Source organism: Staurois parvus, unplaced genomic scaffold (genome assembly GCF_062004578.1).
Source record: "Staurois parvus isolate SC_StPar_1 unplaced genomic scaffold, SC_StPar_1.0 ptg000205l, whole genome shotgun sequence".
Lineage (NCBI taxonomy): Eukaryota > Metazoa > Chordata > Amphibia > Anura > Ranidae > Staurois > Staurois parvus.
In genome coordinates, this window is record NW_028318001.1 from 6,810,835 (window position 1) to 6,826,955 (window position 16,121).

Sequence of the window (16,121 nt, forward strand, 5' to 3'; positions counted from 1 at the left end):
TTGCTTTAGGACTAGTTTTATTCTTTCACAAATCATAAAAAAGCCTTAAAAGTAAGCAAGTTCATATTTTAGAAGAAAAAAAAGGGATCATTTAGATGTATTCTTTATTAAACATAATCATATTGTACCAATATTAAAAGAGGCATTAATCCTTGTATAGGTTTGGAGTTTAGCAGTTGTATTAAATTCATCATAAAGAATTATCCGGTGTTCCATTAGATAGAGAATTTTCACACAAGGACATTTTCTATTATAAATTACTAAAACACCATTCTGATAGAAACACACAGCACAAGCACAGTCTCCCTTCACATTTAAACACAAAGTAATCAAGCTTCATCCTAAATTTGCTACACCTAATATTGAGATAAAAAAAAGAACCATATGGCTTACAAAGGAAATTCCCCCAACTTGCAATAGTGAGATAGATCTAATGTAGATGGGATCAGCAGTGTGCAACTCCAGCCTTAAAAAATAACAATGCATGTTGTCCATTTTCCTTCAAAATCTCACAAGATATTTATTAGTATTCTACAATGTTGTCCAAACACTTGGCAATTTGAGTTGTTCACAACGATCTGCCACTCAACTCACTCCAATCTGAGTTTTAGTTTGAAGTTAACTAAACAATCAAAATTGCAATGGATATTAAAACCATTGCAGTACCAGATAAAATGTATTTTCAGTTGATTTAATTTCCTAGTTTGATCACTGGATACTGACTGAAACCAAAGATTGAGTATTGCAGTGGTTTATACAGTACCAGATGATACAGAGCAGGGGTGTCAAACTGGTGACCCTCCAGCTGTTGCAAAACTACAAGTCCCATCATGCCTCTGCCTATGGGAGTCATGCTTGTAACTGTCAATCTTGCAATACCTCATGGGACTTGTAGTTTGGCAACAGCTGGAGGGCCACCAGTTTGACACCTGTGATATAGAGTTTCAAACCCGTCCAGATGTGTGCCACCATTACACACATGACCAATTCATACAGCAGTGCTCTTTTTAGATTAGAAAAACATGCAATGAAAATAATGGGCCTTAAGCTGAGCCACTAGTCTCCATTATATATAAAAGATTTGCAGTTTCTCTGCTTAAAATAAAACCAGCCCCAGCATGGTTATGGTCAGGTAAAATTTCTAAATACAATTATCAGAAAGCTTTAATGCCATTAATCCTAGTTGAGATCAAGTTTTTAACATCTTAGTAGTTGGAATAGCAAAAAAGTACTGATGCTAAACAAATGATAACACAATATGGGCTATGACTGCAACTTGTTTGAAGCAGCCAAAAGTTAAAAAAAAGTGCTCAGAAAAATAACAGGGGGTTGCATATCATCCACACAATGACATAAAAATGAGAAACCTAGAAATTAGTATGTAGTTTCAATGACCTTTAAGTATATAATTATTTATGAAGGCTTTCAGTCCAGTAGCTTTACATTTGTCTTTTCCAACTGCTGCTGTGATCATCTTGATAAATGGTGGGTAAAACTGACAGGCACAGATTTTGGAAGAATTTTAGAAATGGACCATGGCATGACACACAAAATGTACTTCATCTCTTATTCTGAGATTTGGGTCCATCAATAGAGTACCTAAAAAACATGTTTGCTAAAAAAGGTCCAGTGTTTTCTAACTCACCATTACTTTACCATGATGAACATATGCATAAATAAGAGCATGAAAGAGCAAACTAATATAGTTCCTGTCTAGATCAGTGGTGCTAAATTCTAGTCCTCAACATCTACCAATAATGCATTGTTTCACCACTACCAGGTAGGTATCTTACCTGCAAGCCTGTGAAAAAAAAACCCTGAAAAACATGCATGTTACAGATAAAGATCACAGCTGAGCACCACTCTTCTGGCCGATATGTCAACTGACCTATTGCATAGCTTACGTTATGCACATGAAATTTAACTTACAATAGTAAATTTATCATCTTGAGTCTAGCACATGTACATCTTTAATCAACTTTGTGTGTTAAAGAGAAGGTTAAAATAACCTCAACAAAAGAAAAATAATCTTAAGAAGTAACTTTAAAACTATTATTATAGTCATTCGGACAAGTGGGACATAAATGTAACAAATTGTAAATCCAATTAAAAAAAGTGTTAGTTTAACAATGTACTAAATTATGGGCAAATCGATCATCCATGTTAGAAAAGGTAATATTTCTAAACCTGGATGCAAATCCTGACATCCAGCTCATGGTCCTGGAGCAACCAAAGTATTCATTTCTCTCGTAAATTTCTCAAATTTCTTTTATTCCTGTGCAAGAAGAGCCCCAACTTTCTCGGATTATATGTTTTATAAAAAAGGTAGAAAAAGAGCACAAAGTAGTTTCTAGCTATGGCCAGTCAGTCCCTGTTAACGTTGCATTCACTACTGCTTATTACAAATCTGCAGTTGCCTAATGGGGGCAGAGTGATTCTCTGTCTCATGGCAGCATGTAACAATATTCTAAGTGACCGTGGTCCATCAATGTTCCAATTATGACAGCATAAAACTATTTACCAACATTATAGCTGATAAAACAACACGATGACGAATAAAAAACAGATATTATGGCCTTACCTAGGTATACTATTCCTGGTAGCCTATAAAGCCAGCCAACATTTTGCCTACTAAAACACGGCCTAAAAAATCCAAACTTTAACCCCAGTTGGGATAACAGAAATATGGACTTTTCCATACATTTTAAGCTTTTCCTATATCACTTTATTGTAGAAACAGACAACAGGTTAGAAAATCTCAACAAGATGTACTGCATTTTAATGCACAACATGAACACAGAATTGGAAACAAAAAAACTTGAGGTTTGTGCTATACTATATGTACGTGTATAGATCGACGATCTGTGAACAGTTTTGAAAATCCTCTGCTACTACCATATAATGAAATAGCCCTTACAATGCTATAAATATTATAGCAATCAGTCAACTAAATCTTTGTAATGTGGTCTTTAGTATCCTATATCTGACCAAAATTAAATCAGCAATTCCTAGGTATCCATATTGATTATCACAACCCTAATTACTGCATCTTATCTGATTAACTATAAGATTCCTTATTGAAGACGTTTAGGAGGAGCATAGTGACTGTTGCTGGTGCATATTCCAAAAGGCATATAGAAGTGTCAGTTAACTTGGAGGTAGCTGCTTCTCAATGAATTGCTTGATGTCAGACATTTCCTGAAATAAAAGAAAATACACTTAATCTAAGGTTAATCCTCAACAGTCCCCAAACCATCTGCTGATAGTACAGAGCCCTAGGAGACACTCTGCACATGCTTAGTTTTAGTGTGTACTGCTAGAGAGCTTTTTTTGGGGGGGAAAGTGCATAAGATCGGCACAAGAACAATGGGCACTGTCCAAAAAGAGAGTCAGGGGTCATGCAGCCTCAATGGACAGTCCAACAGTTAGAGGAGAAAAAACTCCTACAAGATTAAATGGTGCTTGGCCAGACAATGATAAAAGTCACAAGACTGCAATATACTGCAGATGATAAAAGGCATTTAGCAGTTAATATTTACTAAAATAACTGCATTTCCATGTTCTGTGTACTGTGGAAGACTAGGCTATAGTGAATGCAGGCTCCTGGGTTTAGTAACACTTTAAAGCCCTGAAAACCTTTAGGTATTTATTTTAAAAATGATGCAAACAAAGCATGTTTTCAAATGTCTTTTTTTCCCCTTAAAATAGCATTCCTCCATCCCATCCCTGGCAGCACATTGTGGATCAGGACTGAAGATCTTTGCATGAGAACTGTATATACTGTATCTGCGTTTCTCAACCTTTTTTCAGTCAAGGCACCCTTTAAAATTATGGACAATCTCAAGGCACCCTTTAACATTCTGCACAATCTCAAGGCACCCTATTCTAATATGTAAAAAAATATTCTAATAGTTTTACATAACGCAGCAAGATCCACACAAGTAGGAAACCCAACATTAGAGGTGATTTATTCTTCCAAAGCAAAATACACGTTTGCACACCGGAACTGACTAGTATTCCAATGTTTCTCTTCTTCCTCAGTTTCTCTCCCTCACTCAGCTAATGTGACCCCAGTGCTGATGGAGAGAGGCAAACAAGGATGCTATGCAGGCTTCCAACGTCCGCCTTATCAATTAATGATGTCATTGGTTGTTAAAATGCCAGCAGGTTGTAAAAGTGCACAGTGAAAACCTATGGCTTTGTGTAACTAAAAGGCAGGCTCGATCCACCTGCAGGCATGTATACAATTTTTGGACAGTTTTTAGCATTTTGCCAAGGCACCCCTGAAAAAGCCTGAAGGCACCCTGGTTGAGAAAGGCTGGTATATATCCAGGTGTCCAACAACTCCCCACCCTGCACAATTACAACTACCATGCTCAGTTACTAACAAACAATCACACCCCCTGTGCAAAGTACTGCCAGGGAAAGAAAGTTTGAAACAGTTCTGATAAGCCATTAATACTGGTTGCCTGGCTGCCATGCTGATGCTATGGTTTTAATAATTTGAGTCATTAAACCAGAACAAGTGTGCAAATAAAGACATTTGACTTTTTGCACTTTTATGATCTGCATCCAGGTCCAGGTTGCAGGTCAATGACTCAAAGTACTAGAGTTAGTGGGCCAGTACAACAGCCAGTCACCTAGTATTTTCAGAAGGTTTGCAGCAATGACAATTCATGCTTTTCTCTTTTACAAAAGGGAAACTAATACTACTTACTCATTTTCTGCTTGTACACATAGAAAATTGTAAACTTTGGGAAAGTAAATTTCAAGTACTGCTAACATAAATGCATCAAACTAATATCTATGTGGCCATAAAAATATTCTAAAATATTGCAAAGCAAAAATTACGCTGTATTATATAACAAAATAATTTGCCATACAGTCATCAAAATACTGAAAACCTTGTTTTTCACCTGGTTGCATGAGCTGTGTGCCAAACCCGGGTAGGTCTTGAAATGTACATTCACTGGATTCATTACAGTTTTTAGCTTTTCTGATGTTAGAGATCCGAACATAAGTGGAACAAGTGGATCACTTTCTCCATGACACTGGAGAACACATACATCTTTGTTGGCACTATTAACAGCAGCCTAAAAAAAAGAAGAAAAAAAAGTAAGCCAAATCAATACTCATTTAAAAGTATGAACATACCCCCAACAGGTGCTGCATTCTTGCTGTTTAGCTATATAGTAATTTGTTATATCTCATGAATATTATACTAATTTTGTTATAAGAAAAAAAATTATTGATATGACCTCCTTCATAAAATATGAATAGGTCTTAAGGGTGAAACACACACACACACGTGTACACACACACGTGTACACACACACACGTGTACACACAGACACACACACGTTTGAGCCTTGGTTCACATATATGCAAATTCTGGTGCGATTTATATCGCACATATTTGCATGACAGGTGAAATAAAAATTATTTTTTGCGGAGCCAGCTGCAGTGTCATTTTGAAATGGTCAGTGCTGTGAGGGGGCAAATTCCAGTCTGATACACTTAACAATTCTTACTGGAATCGCACCTGCACTGTATGAACAAAATCATAACGCAATGGCCATCAAAATCACACTGTATCCCGACCTGCATACATGTGGACCCAGGCTGAAAGCCTTCAGGGATATTTCAGAATTCATTGACAGGTACATTTGACCTTCAGCTGACCTCCTGACCTACTAAGTGGATTTTACATTCTTAAAAGACATGTAAGAAAATGTAAAATCAGTTTGACGTGATGACACAGGTCCTAAAACTGGCAATACACTTATTCAACATAACAGTTTTGATGAAAGAACTCCAACTTTTAGAAGTCTATTGCACTAGACAATAAATTATTCTTATTGAAAAGAAACACCCAGTCCTGAAAATAATTAAAATTAAAGTGATTCTGAAGGATTAAACTAAAAAAAAAACAAAAAAAAAAAAAACACAACCCAAAATACGTTTATACTTAGTTGCTGTGTGCAGTGGTGCAGCCTGGATCATCCTGTTCTTAGTGCACCTGGCCTCCCCCTCCTGTCGGGTGCCCCCACAGCAAGCAGCTTGCTATGGGGCATCCAGGCATGCGCATTCCCCCAGCCGCTGCTCTGTGTGTCCATTCACACACACATGAAGCCGAGGCTCGGCCCCTGTCTCAGTCAATGAGGAGAGGGAGTCGCGGGATAGCCAAGACTCCAGTGCACATCGCTGGATAGAGAGGTAACCTAGGTGAGTATTAGGGGGGCTGGATGCTGTACAGAGAAGGTTTTTCACTTTCACGCATAGAATGCATGAAGGTAAAAAACCTTGAGCCTTTACAACTACTTTAAATTCAAAGAAAATATTCTCTCTATGTTGTTTTTAATGGTTGTTTTGCTTGAAAACAATCTGAAATCAATAGGATCTACAGTGGCTAGTTTATTTTTACATGTACAGCCAGCATTAAATTGTTAGGCAAGTGACCTTCTACATTACCTGGGGAAAAGAGGTTCTTAGTGGAAGCCAACAGCTCAGGGCAACAACACCAGCTAATTTCTGACTCATTGTTAGAGCAGTGTACAATGACAGAGCTCCACCCTGTAAAGGTAAAAAGTCTGTTTACACAAACAAATCCCACATTACAAACGTATATTACTGTACTATAGCTTTTAATATAAAATGGAAACATTGTTCCATATAAAGTTTAGTCCCTACTCAACAAGCAACAAAAAAAAAAAAAAGTCAAATGCATTTACATTTTATTACCGATAAATTTTCAAATGCCATTTGCTGCAAGAAGTGAAAATGGAGGGATCCAGCTAGGTTTATAAACCCTGCTCCAGTGAAGCTCAGCAATTAAAGCCCACCCAGCTGGATGCCATATTATTTTATTGTACAGCCACCACTATACCACTCTAGGAAAATATCACTTTATGCAAATGCATTCCAACAGACTGCAACCTGGAGGTACTTTTGGCACTCACTGATCTGCTTGATTTCAAGCTATGAATCATGAAGGTAACCGTGCTACTGCACCACTAGACGTCTTATAATGCTTTACGTAGTGACATCGGGTAAGAGACTGTCGGGGTTAGGAATGTGCAGACAGAACAGATTTACAGCACTCAACAGGTTGAAACGACTTTCTGACAAGCTCACTTACCTGAGAAAATCCTCCTAAAATTATTCTATTTGAGGGTATACCATTCTTTTCTTCTTGGTCTATAAGAGCTTTAACTAGAAAGAAAATAAATTAGTGAATGAATATAAAGGATACTCCTGCGCTGATATGCTAAAACCTATGCAGACAGCACTAAATTGGTGTAACCTGAGCACCAGAAGATGGCAATGATAAAATATAAACATAGTGCAGCGCTATATAATAACATCACATATCAATAAACAGATGTGCCACAAGGTGTACAAATATCATAAATATACGATCGTCCTTGCAGGGATCAATAAGTGCGGAACTTGTGCGTGAATCCCCTGGAGGTAAAAGTGGCATGCAAAATCTGACACAGAACAAATGGGTGTCCTTTAAATGAAAAAGAAAAAAAAAAACAACACTCTCCATGCAGGTGCGTAGACAATGCGTGACAATCCTCAGTGCCTGGGGTGCGCCCTCACCTTCCTGCCCAGGCCCCACAGGGCCAATGAGCCCTATAGTATTGCTGCTCCAATGTATGGATTCCTACTTAGCAGTGGTGTTGGGACTCTCTCCTCCTCTGTTAGCAAGGTCTCCACTGTAGCCTCCTGCTTCTAAGACCAGTATCTCTCCATGCACGTCCCCAGTAAGGCAAGAAATCCAATATAGTGTAAAACCATAGATTTATTGAAGTAATTAACTTGAAACTACTCACAAAAGAAGATATGTCTCAGCGTTTTCCACCACAAGATGGGTGTACTGCATGTGTAGGTATTTCCAGGTGCACCAAGATGGCGTCCACACCGGATAGGACGTCGCTGCAGTGCCGCTCAAGCCCCTCCTACTGGCGTATCTACACGTTACGTCACGATTGGAGCACGTGACTTCCTCGCACGTTACGTCACGTGCTCCAATCGTGACACAACGCGTAGATACGCCAGTAGGAGGGGCTTGAGGGGCATCTGTTTACGAGCTATTGATATGTGATGTTATTATATAGCGCTGCACTACGTTTATATTTAAAATAAATTAGTGGTTATAGAATGGCGCAACTTAATGTCTTTGTGGCTAATGATTATTTTCATAGCAGTACTAGCTAGCAGGTAGCTACAGTTTTTCCTCAACCTTGCATTAGTCATTTGTTTGGTATTCAAACTCTTTGTGAAATTACACATTAAATCAGTTTTGTCAAGCACTGAGGTAAAGGACTATTTTCTAAGTGAACTATTGTGCAAAATGGTGAAATTTATGTAGAAGATGAATTCTATATAAAGAAAGCCTTCAAAGCATGTAAGAGAGCAGTAAAATAAGTGAGAAATGCGTACTGTTCTCTGCAGCCTGCTTAATACCAGCAGCATCCTCCTGAGCATCTGGAGACAATCCAATTATGTCAAACCTAAAAACATAATAAGCACAAATCGTTAAGGAAATATGCCTCGGCATTAATTGTATTTGTATAAAATATGGAACTGCAAATATCTTAAATGAAAGCTACATTAACATTATACCATGCAGCACTGTTCTACTCTTAAAGCCTTAAGGAGCCATTAATTTACGTTGTTACCAGACAACACTAAGCCTGCTTTGCCCTGTGGACACTATGCATTTTTAATTACAATGTCATTTAAAAATTAATTAGAGAGAAATAGATATATTTAAAGTCTCATGACAGGGCTACAAGAGGGAGGACAAAAGCTAGCAGGGAGATCTACAATGTTCATTAATAAAAAGCATGTCTGAAGCTACAGCATGGTCTAAAGAGCAGGAAGATTCTGTCCGCTTTGCTATAGGAAGATTATCAGTAATAAGGTAATGACCACAGAGCTGTATCACCATTTCTAACCTATCATATTTCTTGGGAAAAAACAAAAAGTAGAAAAAAGGCCATGAACTCTTGAATTTCCAAACATTTTCCTACAAGGACAAATCCCTTGTTCACAAAATGTGGAATGACGCGGATCAAAAAGTGTCAGGGAAACATCCCTATTTCTTTGTACCTTCAGGCACTAGATAGACAAGAGTTTCATCCTTACACAGAAAAGTACTGGTTACTATGAAAGGATTATACTAGATTTACTAAAACTATCGAGTGCAAAATCTAGTGCAGCTGTGCATGGTATCCAATCAGCTTCTAACCTCAGCTTGCTCAATTAAAAGAAGTATGGGAAATGTTTTTTTTTGTTTTTTTAAATCATACTTACCTAGGTGGATGCAGCATCGCTGTTGTATCTGTCCCCCACCAGCTCTAAGGAAGTGAACTCAGTGATCTCCTAGATTGTAAGCTCCAAGGAGCAGGGCCCTCAAATCCCTCTTGTATTGAACTGTATTGTTGCTGTATTACCTCCCGTTATATTGTAAAGCGCTGAGCAAACTGTTGGCGCTATATAAATCCTGTATTATAATAATAATCACATGACCACTAAGTTCTCACTGCTGCTCTGAGCAGAGAGCGGAGACTGTCATTCACCCGCTGTCTGCACTGCCCCCCCCCCCACGTACGCTCACTGTAGCGCTGGGCTGTGGAGGGGAGTGGCTGTAATTTTTAAACCTTGACATTAAACCTGAAAATTAATTGGTTATGCAAAGCTGCACCAGATTTTGCATGTTCCACTTTTAATAAATCAAATCCCGTTTGTCTGGCTAGAATGCGCAACCTCCTTTTGTTTCAAGTATGCAGAAAAAAACTCATGATTTCACTAACATTGCTGTTTGGCATACTTTTTCCAAGTCAGGGTCTCAAAAGTATTGAATAGGAATAGTTACTTAACACCCAGGGATGCAGCACCTTCAGAAGGAGGTCAGCAATAGCAGCCCCTTATTCTTCTTGGGAAATATTTATTTTAAACAGCATAGGGAAAATCGCAAGGGACACAAACCATTTCAATTAGATCCAAGGGTGTAGGTTCTAAGCCTACTAAACTGGTTGACAAAATTGATACAACTTTCAGGGTCCATTTAGCCCAAACCAAGGGTGTCTGCAACCAAGAAGCCAGGTAACATTTAATCATACTGACAACTACATGCTATTGGCTTGCCTTCAGTTTATTTCCTCTTTTGTACACAGTATAGTAAGGGAAGAATACATTTGTTTTGCATAATATTTTCACCCTGTGACACAAAGCAAACCTTTAACAGCAATTTTATACTGTGAAATATATAACATGTTGTAAAACCGGTTTTATCTGTTGTTTAATCAGGTTACCTTGCAGCTATATTCACCAACGAAGCACACTGCTGACTCAACACAATAAGAGAAATCCGTACCATTTTCAGTCAGTCATTAAGCAGAACCTTAGTGTTATGGGGTACCATTTATGGAGGTGAATAGATACCGGTAAGTAACGGTCATTATGCATGATGTAATCCATATAAGCTTTAAAATCTCTCAATTTTGGACTATCTAGGCAACAAATAGTGCAACTACATTTCCCTGTGTCCCTCTAAATGACATTACCTTATCGAAGCTAGAAATTAGTTTCTTCATGCATTTGTATTTCCCGTTACAGTCTTTACACTTTTTCAGCTTGCACATTGCTTTAAAACATTTACACAAAAGTTTCTGTACAGAAATCGATGAAAATAATGAAATTCACCCAAGAGTCATTGTGTAGAAAATCTGTGGGAACCAAGGAACAAATTCCTTGCAGCCCCTATGCTTTCTGGCATCAATTAAACCGATTTGAAAACTACACAGCAGCAATTCAGTACCTAGATAACCATCATTAGAGGCAACTCCTTTTTAAAAGAGCACAAATAATTTTTTCTTAAGAGTTAAGCTTTAGGCCCTGTTCACACATTGCATAGCAAGCGTTCCTGCTCATGTTTGTTACACGATTTTATGTGTCACACATAGGGTGGCCTATTTACTTCAATGGGCCGCCCTAGGTTCGTTTGTTGCCCAAGAGAAGCTCCTACTCCGATTTGTTTGACAAGCTTAACGTGATTTTTAAAACATGCTTTTTGCTACGTGATTCTGTCAAACAGCAATTCCGGCAGAATCACACCGTGTTTGGGTCACCATTAAGAATGGCACTCAAAATGTGCATCGAGCATTTTGCAGAGATTGAGAATTGCAATGATTTTTCTGAGACATGAACATTTAAATGTTGCCTGAGCTCTCCCCTCCAACACACTTCATCTTACAATGTACCTCATATTGAGGATTAAACCCCCTCAGAGGGTGAAACACAGTGGGGGGAGGCTTTAGTTGTTCAGGTTTCCAGAAGATGTCTACCCATCAACATCACGTGAAAAGACACTGGCCCAAAAAAAAAAAAAAAAAAAAAAAAAAAAAAAAAAGCAGCTCAGCTAAGCCTCAGTTGTATAAAAAGCTATGAGCAACAGACAGCATGGAGGGTTTCCATGCTCAGTTATGTACACTAAGAAAAAGTATTTTACCAAAAATCTTAAAATTTCTCAATCACAGGTCAGCAGGTACTTTAGTACATTCCAAGTGGTCCTGAATCTGAAGCACGGACAATGAGGTGGGAACAAGACCAAAAACACCCAAAACGGAATAGGGAAACCCCCCCCCCCCCCCCATTTACAAAACAACATGAAAAACTCTTTCACCAACAGGTGTCCACAGAGTTATAAACATCTCCCTGGTAGAACACAGTAAATTGTAAAGAGAAGACCAGGCAGTAATCTAACAAACCTTGAACAGAAGCTTGGTGCCAAATCACCCAGGAAGAAATGATGGTGGAAGGTAAGAATTTTGCTCTTCAGAATATAGGTCTGAGAAATAAACTGACCAATCCATATAGAAAAAGTGAATCGAGAGGCAGACTACAATCATCAGAGTAATGGCAACCAAAATGGCTCCTTATGCATAAGGAGCGACAAGGTGATCTCTCAGACGGACAAAAAAACTGAAGACTGAAAAACAGACAAGCCCAAATTAAGGTCTCAACGGGAGAAAGAAGGGGTGCACAGGCTGAACAATCCATGTAATGGTATCTATTGTAATTATTCATATTATATTTGTATTTATATATTGCATTATTTGTAATCCTGTACAAGGACTTATCAAGGAATACAGACATAATAGGTCAGAGCAGAACAGCAGGTATAGCCAGAGACATCTCCACACCAGGCTGGAGAAAAGCCAAAATGCGCTCTATGACATACTGATGGGGATGAAACGTATGAGCCTCACACCATGCAAAATAAGCCTTCCATGCACTGTTTGATGGTACACCTTCCTGGAATTACATTCTTGCCTTGAGGAGGGTAGGGATTACAGAGACAGAAACACTCCTACCCTCAGGACCTGAGCTTCAGCAGCCATGCTATCAAATCCATCAACCATAAGGTAGGGTAAAAGATCAGATCTTGCAACAGCAAATCTGGGCAATGTGGAAGAGCCCATGGCTTTACTGCCAAGAAATGTTTGATGTCAGCATACCAAGTTCTCCTTGGTCAAGCAGGTGCAATCAGAATAACCAAAATGCCCTACACCCTTATCCTGAGCAACAGGCAAAGAAAAAGCTGCAGTGGAGGGAAGACAAAGATCAAGGAAGAATGATGCTGAGGTGTCACCACTAGGGCATTCCTGGTCCAAGACACAAACCTGTCCAGTTTGTTGAATTTGAATGCCAAAAGATCCACAATTAATGTCTTCTACCACAGAAAAATCTTGGCAAACAGCTCATGGTGAAGGGCCCTTTCTCCCTCATTCACCTGCCGACAGCTGAAAAAAAGTCCACCTGACAATTTGCCATGCTGGGAATGTACACGGCCAGGGCCAGCAAGTGAAATTTTGTCCAAAATAAGATCAAGTCTGCTTCTTTCTGAGCAGCGACACTTCTTGTCCCTCCCCGATGGGTAATGAATGCCACAGCCAGGTCACTTTCCAACTGCACCATGACAGAGACCCTAAAAGGTAGTCAGACCAATGTAAGAGAGCCAGCCAAATCTTCCAAGATTCCAGGGTGTTGATCAGCAATTTACGCTCCACCTATGACCACATTCCTGGAACAGAGAGGTTCTCCAGATCAACCTCCCTAGACTGACAAGCTGGCATCTGTCATCAAGACCTTACGATTTATCGGAAAGGAGAATCTCCCAGAATCTGTATACATATCTACCATTCCAGAATTGGCCTTGTCTTGGGAGTCAAGGATTGCATCAAGTGCAGCTTACCATCATCCCCAATATCCTCGCACAAACCCAAGTCAAGATTCTTTCCACTGACCTCACTTGGGATCGCAGAGACAATATGAGTCCCAAACTAGCGAGAACCCCTACAAGTTGTTCACACAGACTGATAATTCCTACATAGACACAATGGAATTGGAGTGTGCTCCTGAAAGTGGCCATACCAGGACAAGGATTCAAAACGAATTTGACCCTTAGGGGAGCACCTTTACAGGATAAACTATGTAAGCGGGGGGGGGGGGGGGAGAGGGGTCCTCCTTTCCCAATAGAGTATTTGGGAGCCCACTCCATTGTCCTTTCCCCTAGCCTCTCTGCCTGCGAAATGCCATGGCAACCTCTCATGGCCTGCTGAGAGTCAATAGGCCCTTACCTTGGTAAAGGGAGCAGCCACCCAGCTGGGAACAGTGTACCAAGATAAGCACCTATGTGGCCACCCATGTCCCTATATTTGCAGAAGGCACCAGCATTGTTGCGCTGTAGCCATAAACAAAGGCATCCACCATTTCTAGAAAAAGAGCCAAGGGACCAATCTTCACTTCTCACGGTTGACATGCCCTGTAGGGCTTTCCAGGACTCTACTACTCTTGAGGGGATCAATGCCCTGAAATCATATAGCACCTTTTCAGGGAGGTCGTCGAATATTGGTTAGCCTGGAGATAAATCGAGTGCCCAACAGCAATATTACAGATAGTCCCTGCTCCTGCATGCAGGGTCCAGGTACGGTCAATTTTGGCTTCAGGCCACTGATCTAGATTAAGCCCCACCTCCAATAGGGGTATGCAGGATAGGCCATGAATTCAGAGGACTAATGCCCACAGAAAAGAATCTACAGAGAGACCTCAAAGCCCCATCCAAAACTGAAGAAGCTTAGCTAAGCTATCTTAGGTTAAGGCTGGGTGAACAATTCCTGCCTTTTTATGGAAATTGCCCATTCACCTGACAGTAGCTGCATAACCCAAATAGTTATGAATATGAAGTACCCTGTTTCCTGTATGCACAATTAAGAAACAATTGTTTTTATTTTTTTAGATTGGCCTCTTCACACCATAATGCTGCCTTGAGGTGGGCTAGCCATGGGGACACATGAAAAAGAGAAGGTGCCAAGATCACTGGCGGGGGACACAAAAAGAGGAGGATTGGAGCAGCTTTGTGCAATACCACTGCACAGAGCAGGTGAGTATAACACGTCTGTTATTTTAAGTTAAAAAATTGGTTTAATTAAAGTGTTACTAAACTAATTTACAACAAGTTTTGTTCTTTAAAAAGAAAAACATCAAGAGTATGGCATAGATAAATGCTGTCATCTGAACTATTAGTTATTATTCAAATACAAAAAGTGCTGACTATAACAGTCTCTGTAACCGGTTCTGCTAGCACTTTGTGACCAAACCCATTCTAAAATCTTGTGTTTTCTCTTTTTATAAACCATCATTTGAGGTGATACTTCTTTTTGCCTTGAGCAGAAAAAAAACTATGCTATTCAAGTGACAATTTGTTTTTTAACAAAACTAAAAATTAGCAAATAGAGAACTAAGGAGTGCCATATACTGATGAATTTCTTTGTACACAATAATGTACAAGCAGTGAATATAATACAGAAGACAAAAGCTCTGACTAGAGATCTAAATGGCACACATTATTTATTTTTCTGTCAAACAGATGCGTTATCTATGAGAGGCAGCACAGTAACAGCCAATCTAATATAGTGGCATATGGCAACACCTGCTAAGCTAGCCAAAAGAAAGGATCACTAATACTTGGCCTACTTTCATGAAGAGAAACAGTAAAACACGCCCTAGTAATAGTGCTGGAAAAACTGCTATTGTAGCCTCGGATGATAATCGTGAGGAGAAGCATACACTTTTTACTACAAACGTATCTTTTGCTTAGATTCACTGATGCAAAAAAAAAAAGAAGTTCCAATGCACACAGCAAATTATTTACATATGCTGCATTGCTATTATTGGGCAGCAAAATGTAAAATTACATTATACTGTACCAAGATGACAGAAAGTGCCCACAAAAACCTACTAAGCTTTATCTACCACCATTCACAAGATTCCCTAGGGGACAAATAAAAGATGTCAATACATCTAAGATCCCTGTTGTCAGTTACATGCACTTCTATAAGTTCAAACAACTATCAGTGTGGGATTTAATTTACTAAAGCTGGAGAGTGCAAAATCAGGCTCATGTCTGCACAGAAACCAATCAGGGTCTAACCTCAGTTTGTTCAATTAAGCTTTGACAATAAAACCTGGAAGCCACTTGGTTTCTATGCAGAAATGAGCCTGATTTTGCAAACGGCTTCCAGGTTCATCAGTATATGGTACTCCTTCATTCTCCATTTGCTAATTTTTAGTTTTGTTAAAAAAAAAAAATTGTCACTTGAATAGCAAAACCTGGAAGCCGTTTGGTTTCTATTCAGAAATGAGCCTGATTTTGCAAACGGCTTCCAGGTTTTATTGTCAAAGCTTAATTGAACAAACTGAGGTTAGACCCAGATTGGTTTCTATGCAGAAGTGAGCCTGATTTTACACTCTCCAGCTTTAGTAAATAAACCCCAGTAGGAGTTACTGCAAATACTCAGAACAGTTGTCAAAAGAAAAAGGTGATCTATCAACTTTAATAAATGTCCAGCTACCTTTTCCAAGTAAAGCGGTAAGTACAATACAATGGTACCCTGAAGATGTGTGAACCACGAGTCACACCTAAGTCTTTATTGTAACGTTATCACCTGCAAACATGCCCCTGAGTATTCATACCCCAAACTTTTTTCTTTATGTTTTGGATAGAATAGGTTGGAATACCTGTCAGTTTTATCGACATCTAGAGCTTC

The 16,121-nt window shown here is 39.2% G+C and overlaps 1 protein-coding gene across 1 annotated transcript in view; it reads right to left on the reverse strand.

Moving 5' to 3' along the window:
• Positions 1-16,121, reverse strand: part of LYPLA1 (lysophospholipase 1) — a 28,322-nt gene continuing 12,201 nt past the window's right edge. Inside the window, exons 5-9 of the mRNA XM_089678440.1 lie at positions 8,449-8,519; positions 7,139-7,212; positions 6,472-6,573; positions 4,917-5,093; positions 1-3,198 (exon numbers count right to left, since the gene is read on the reverse strand). Coding sequence (XP_089534566.1) covers positions 3,148-3,198; positions 4,917-5,093; positions 6,472-6,573; positions 7,139-7,212; positions 8,449-8,519 — 475 coding nt within the window. The 3' untranslated portion in view covers positions 1-3,147. The remainder of the gene's footprint in view (positions 3,199-4,916; positions 5,094-6,471; positions 6,574-7,138; positions 7,213-8,448; positions 8,520-16,121) is intronic.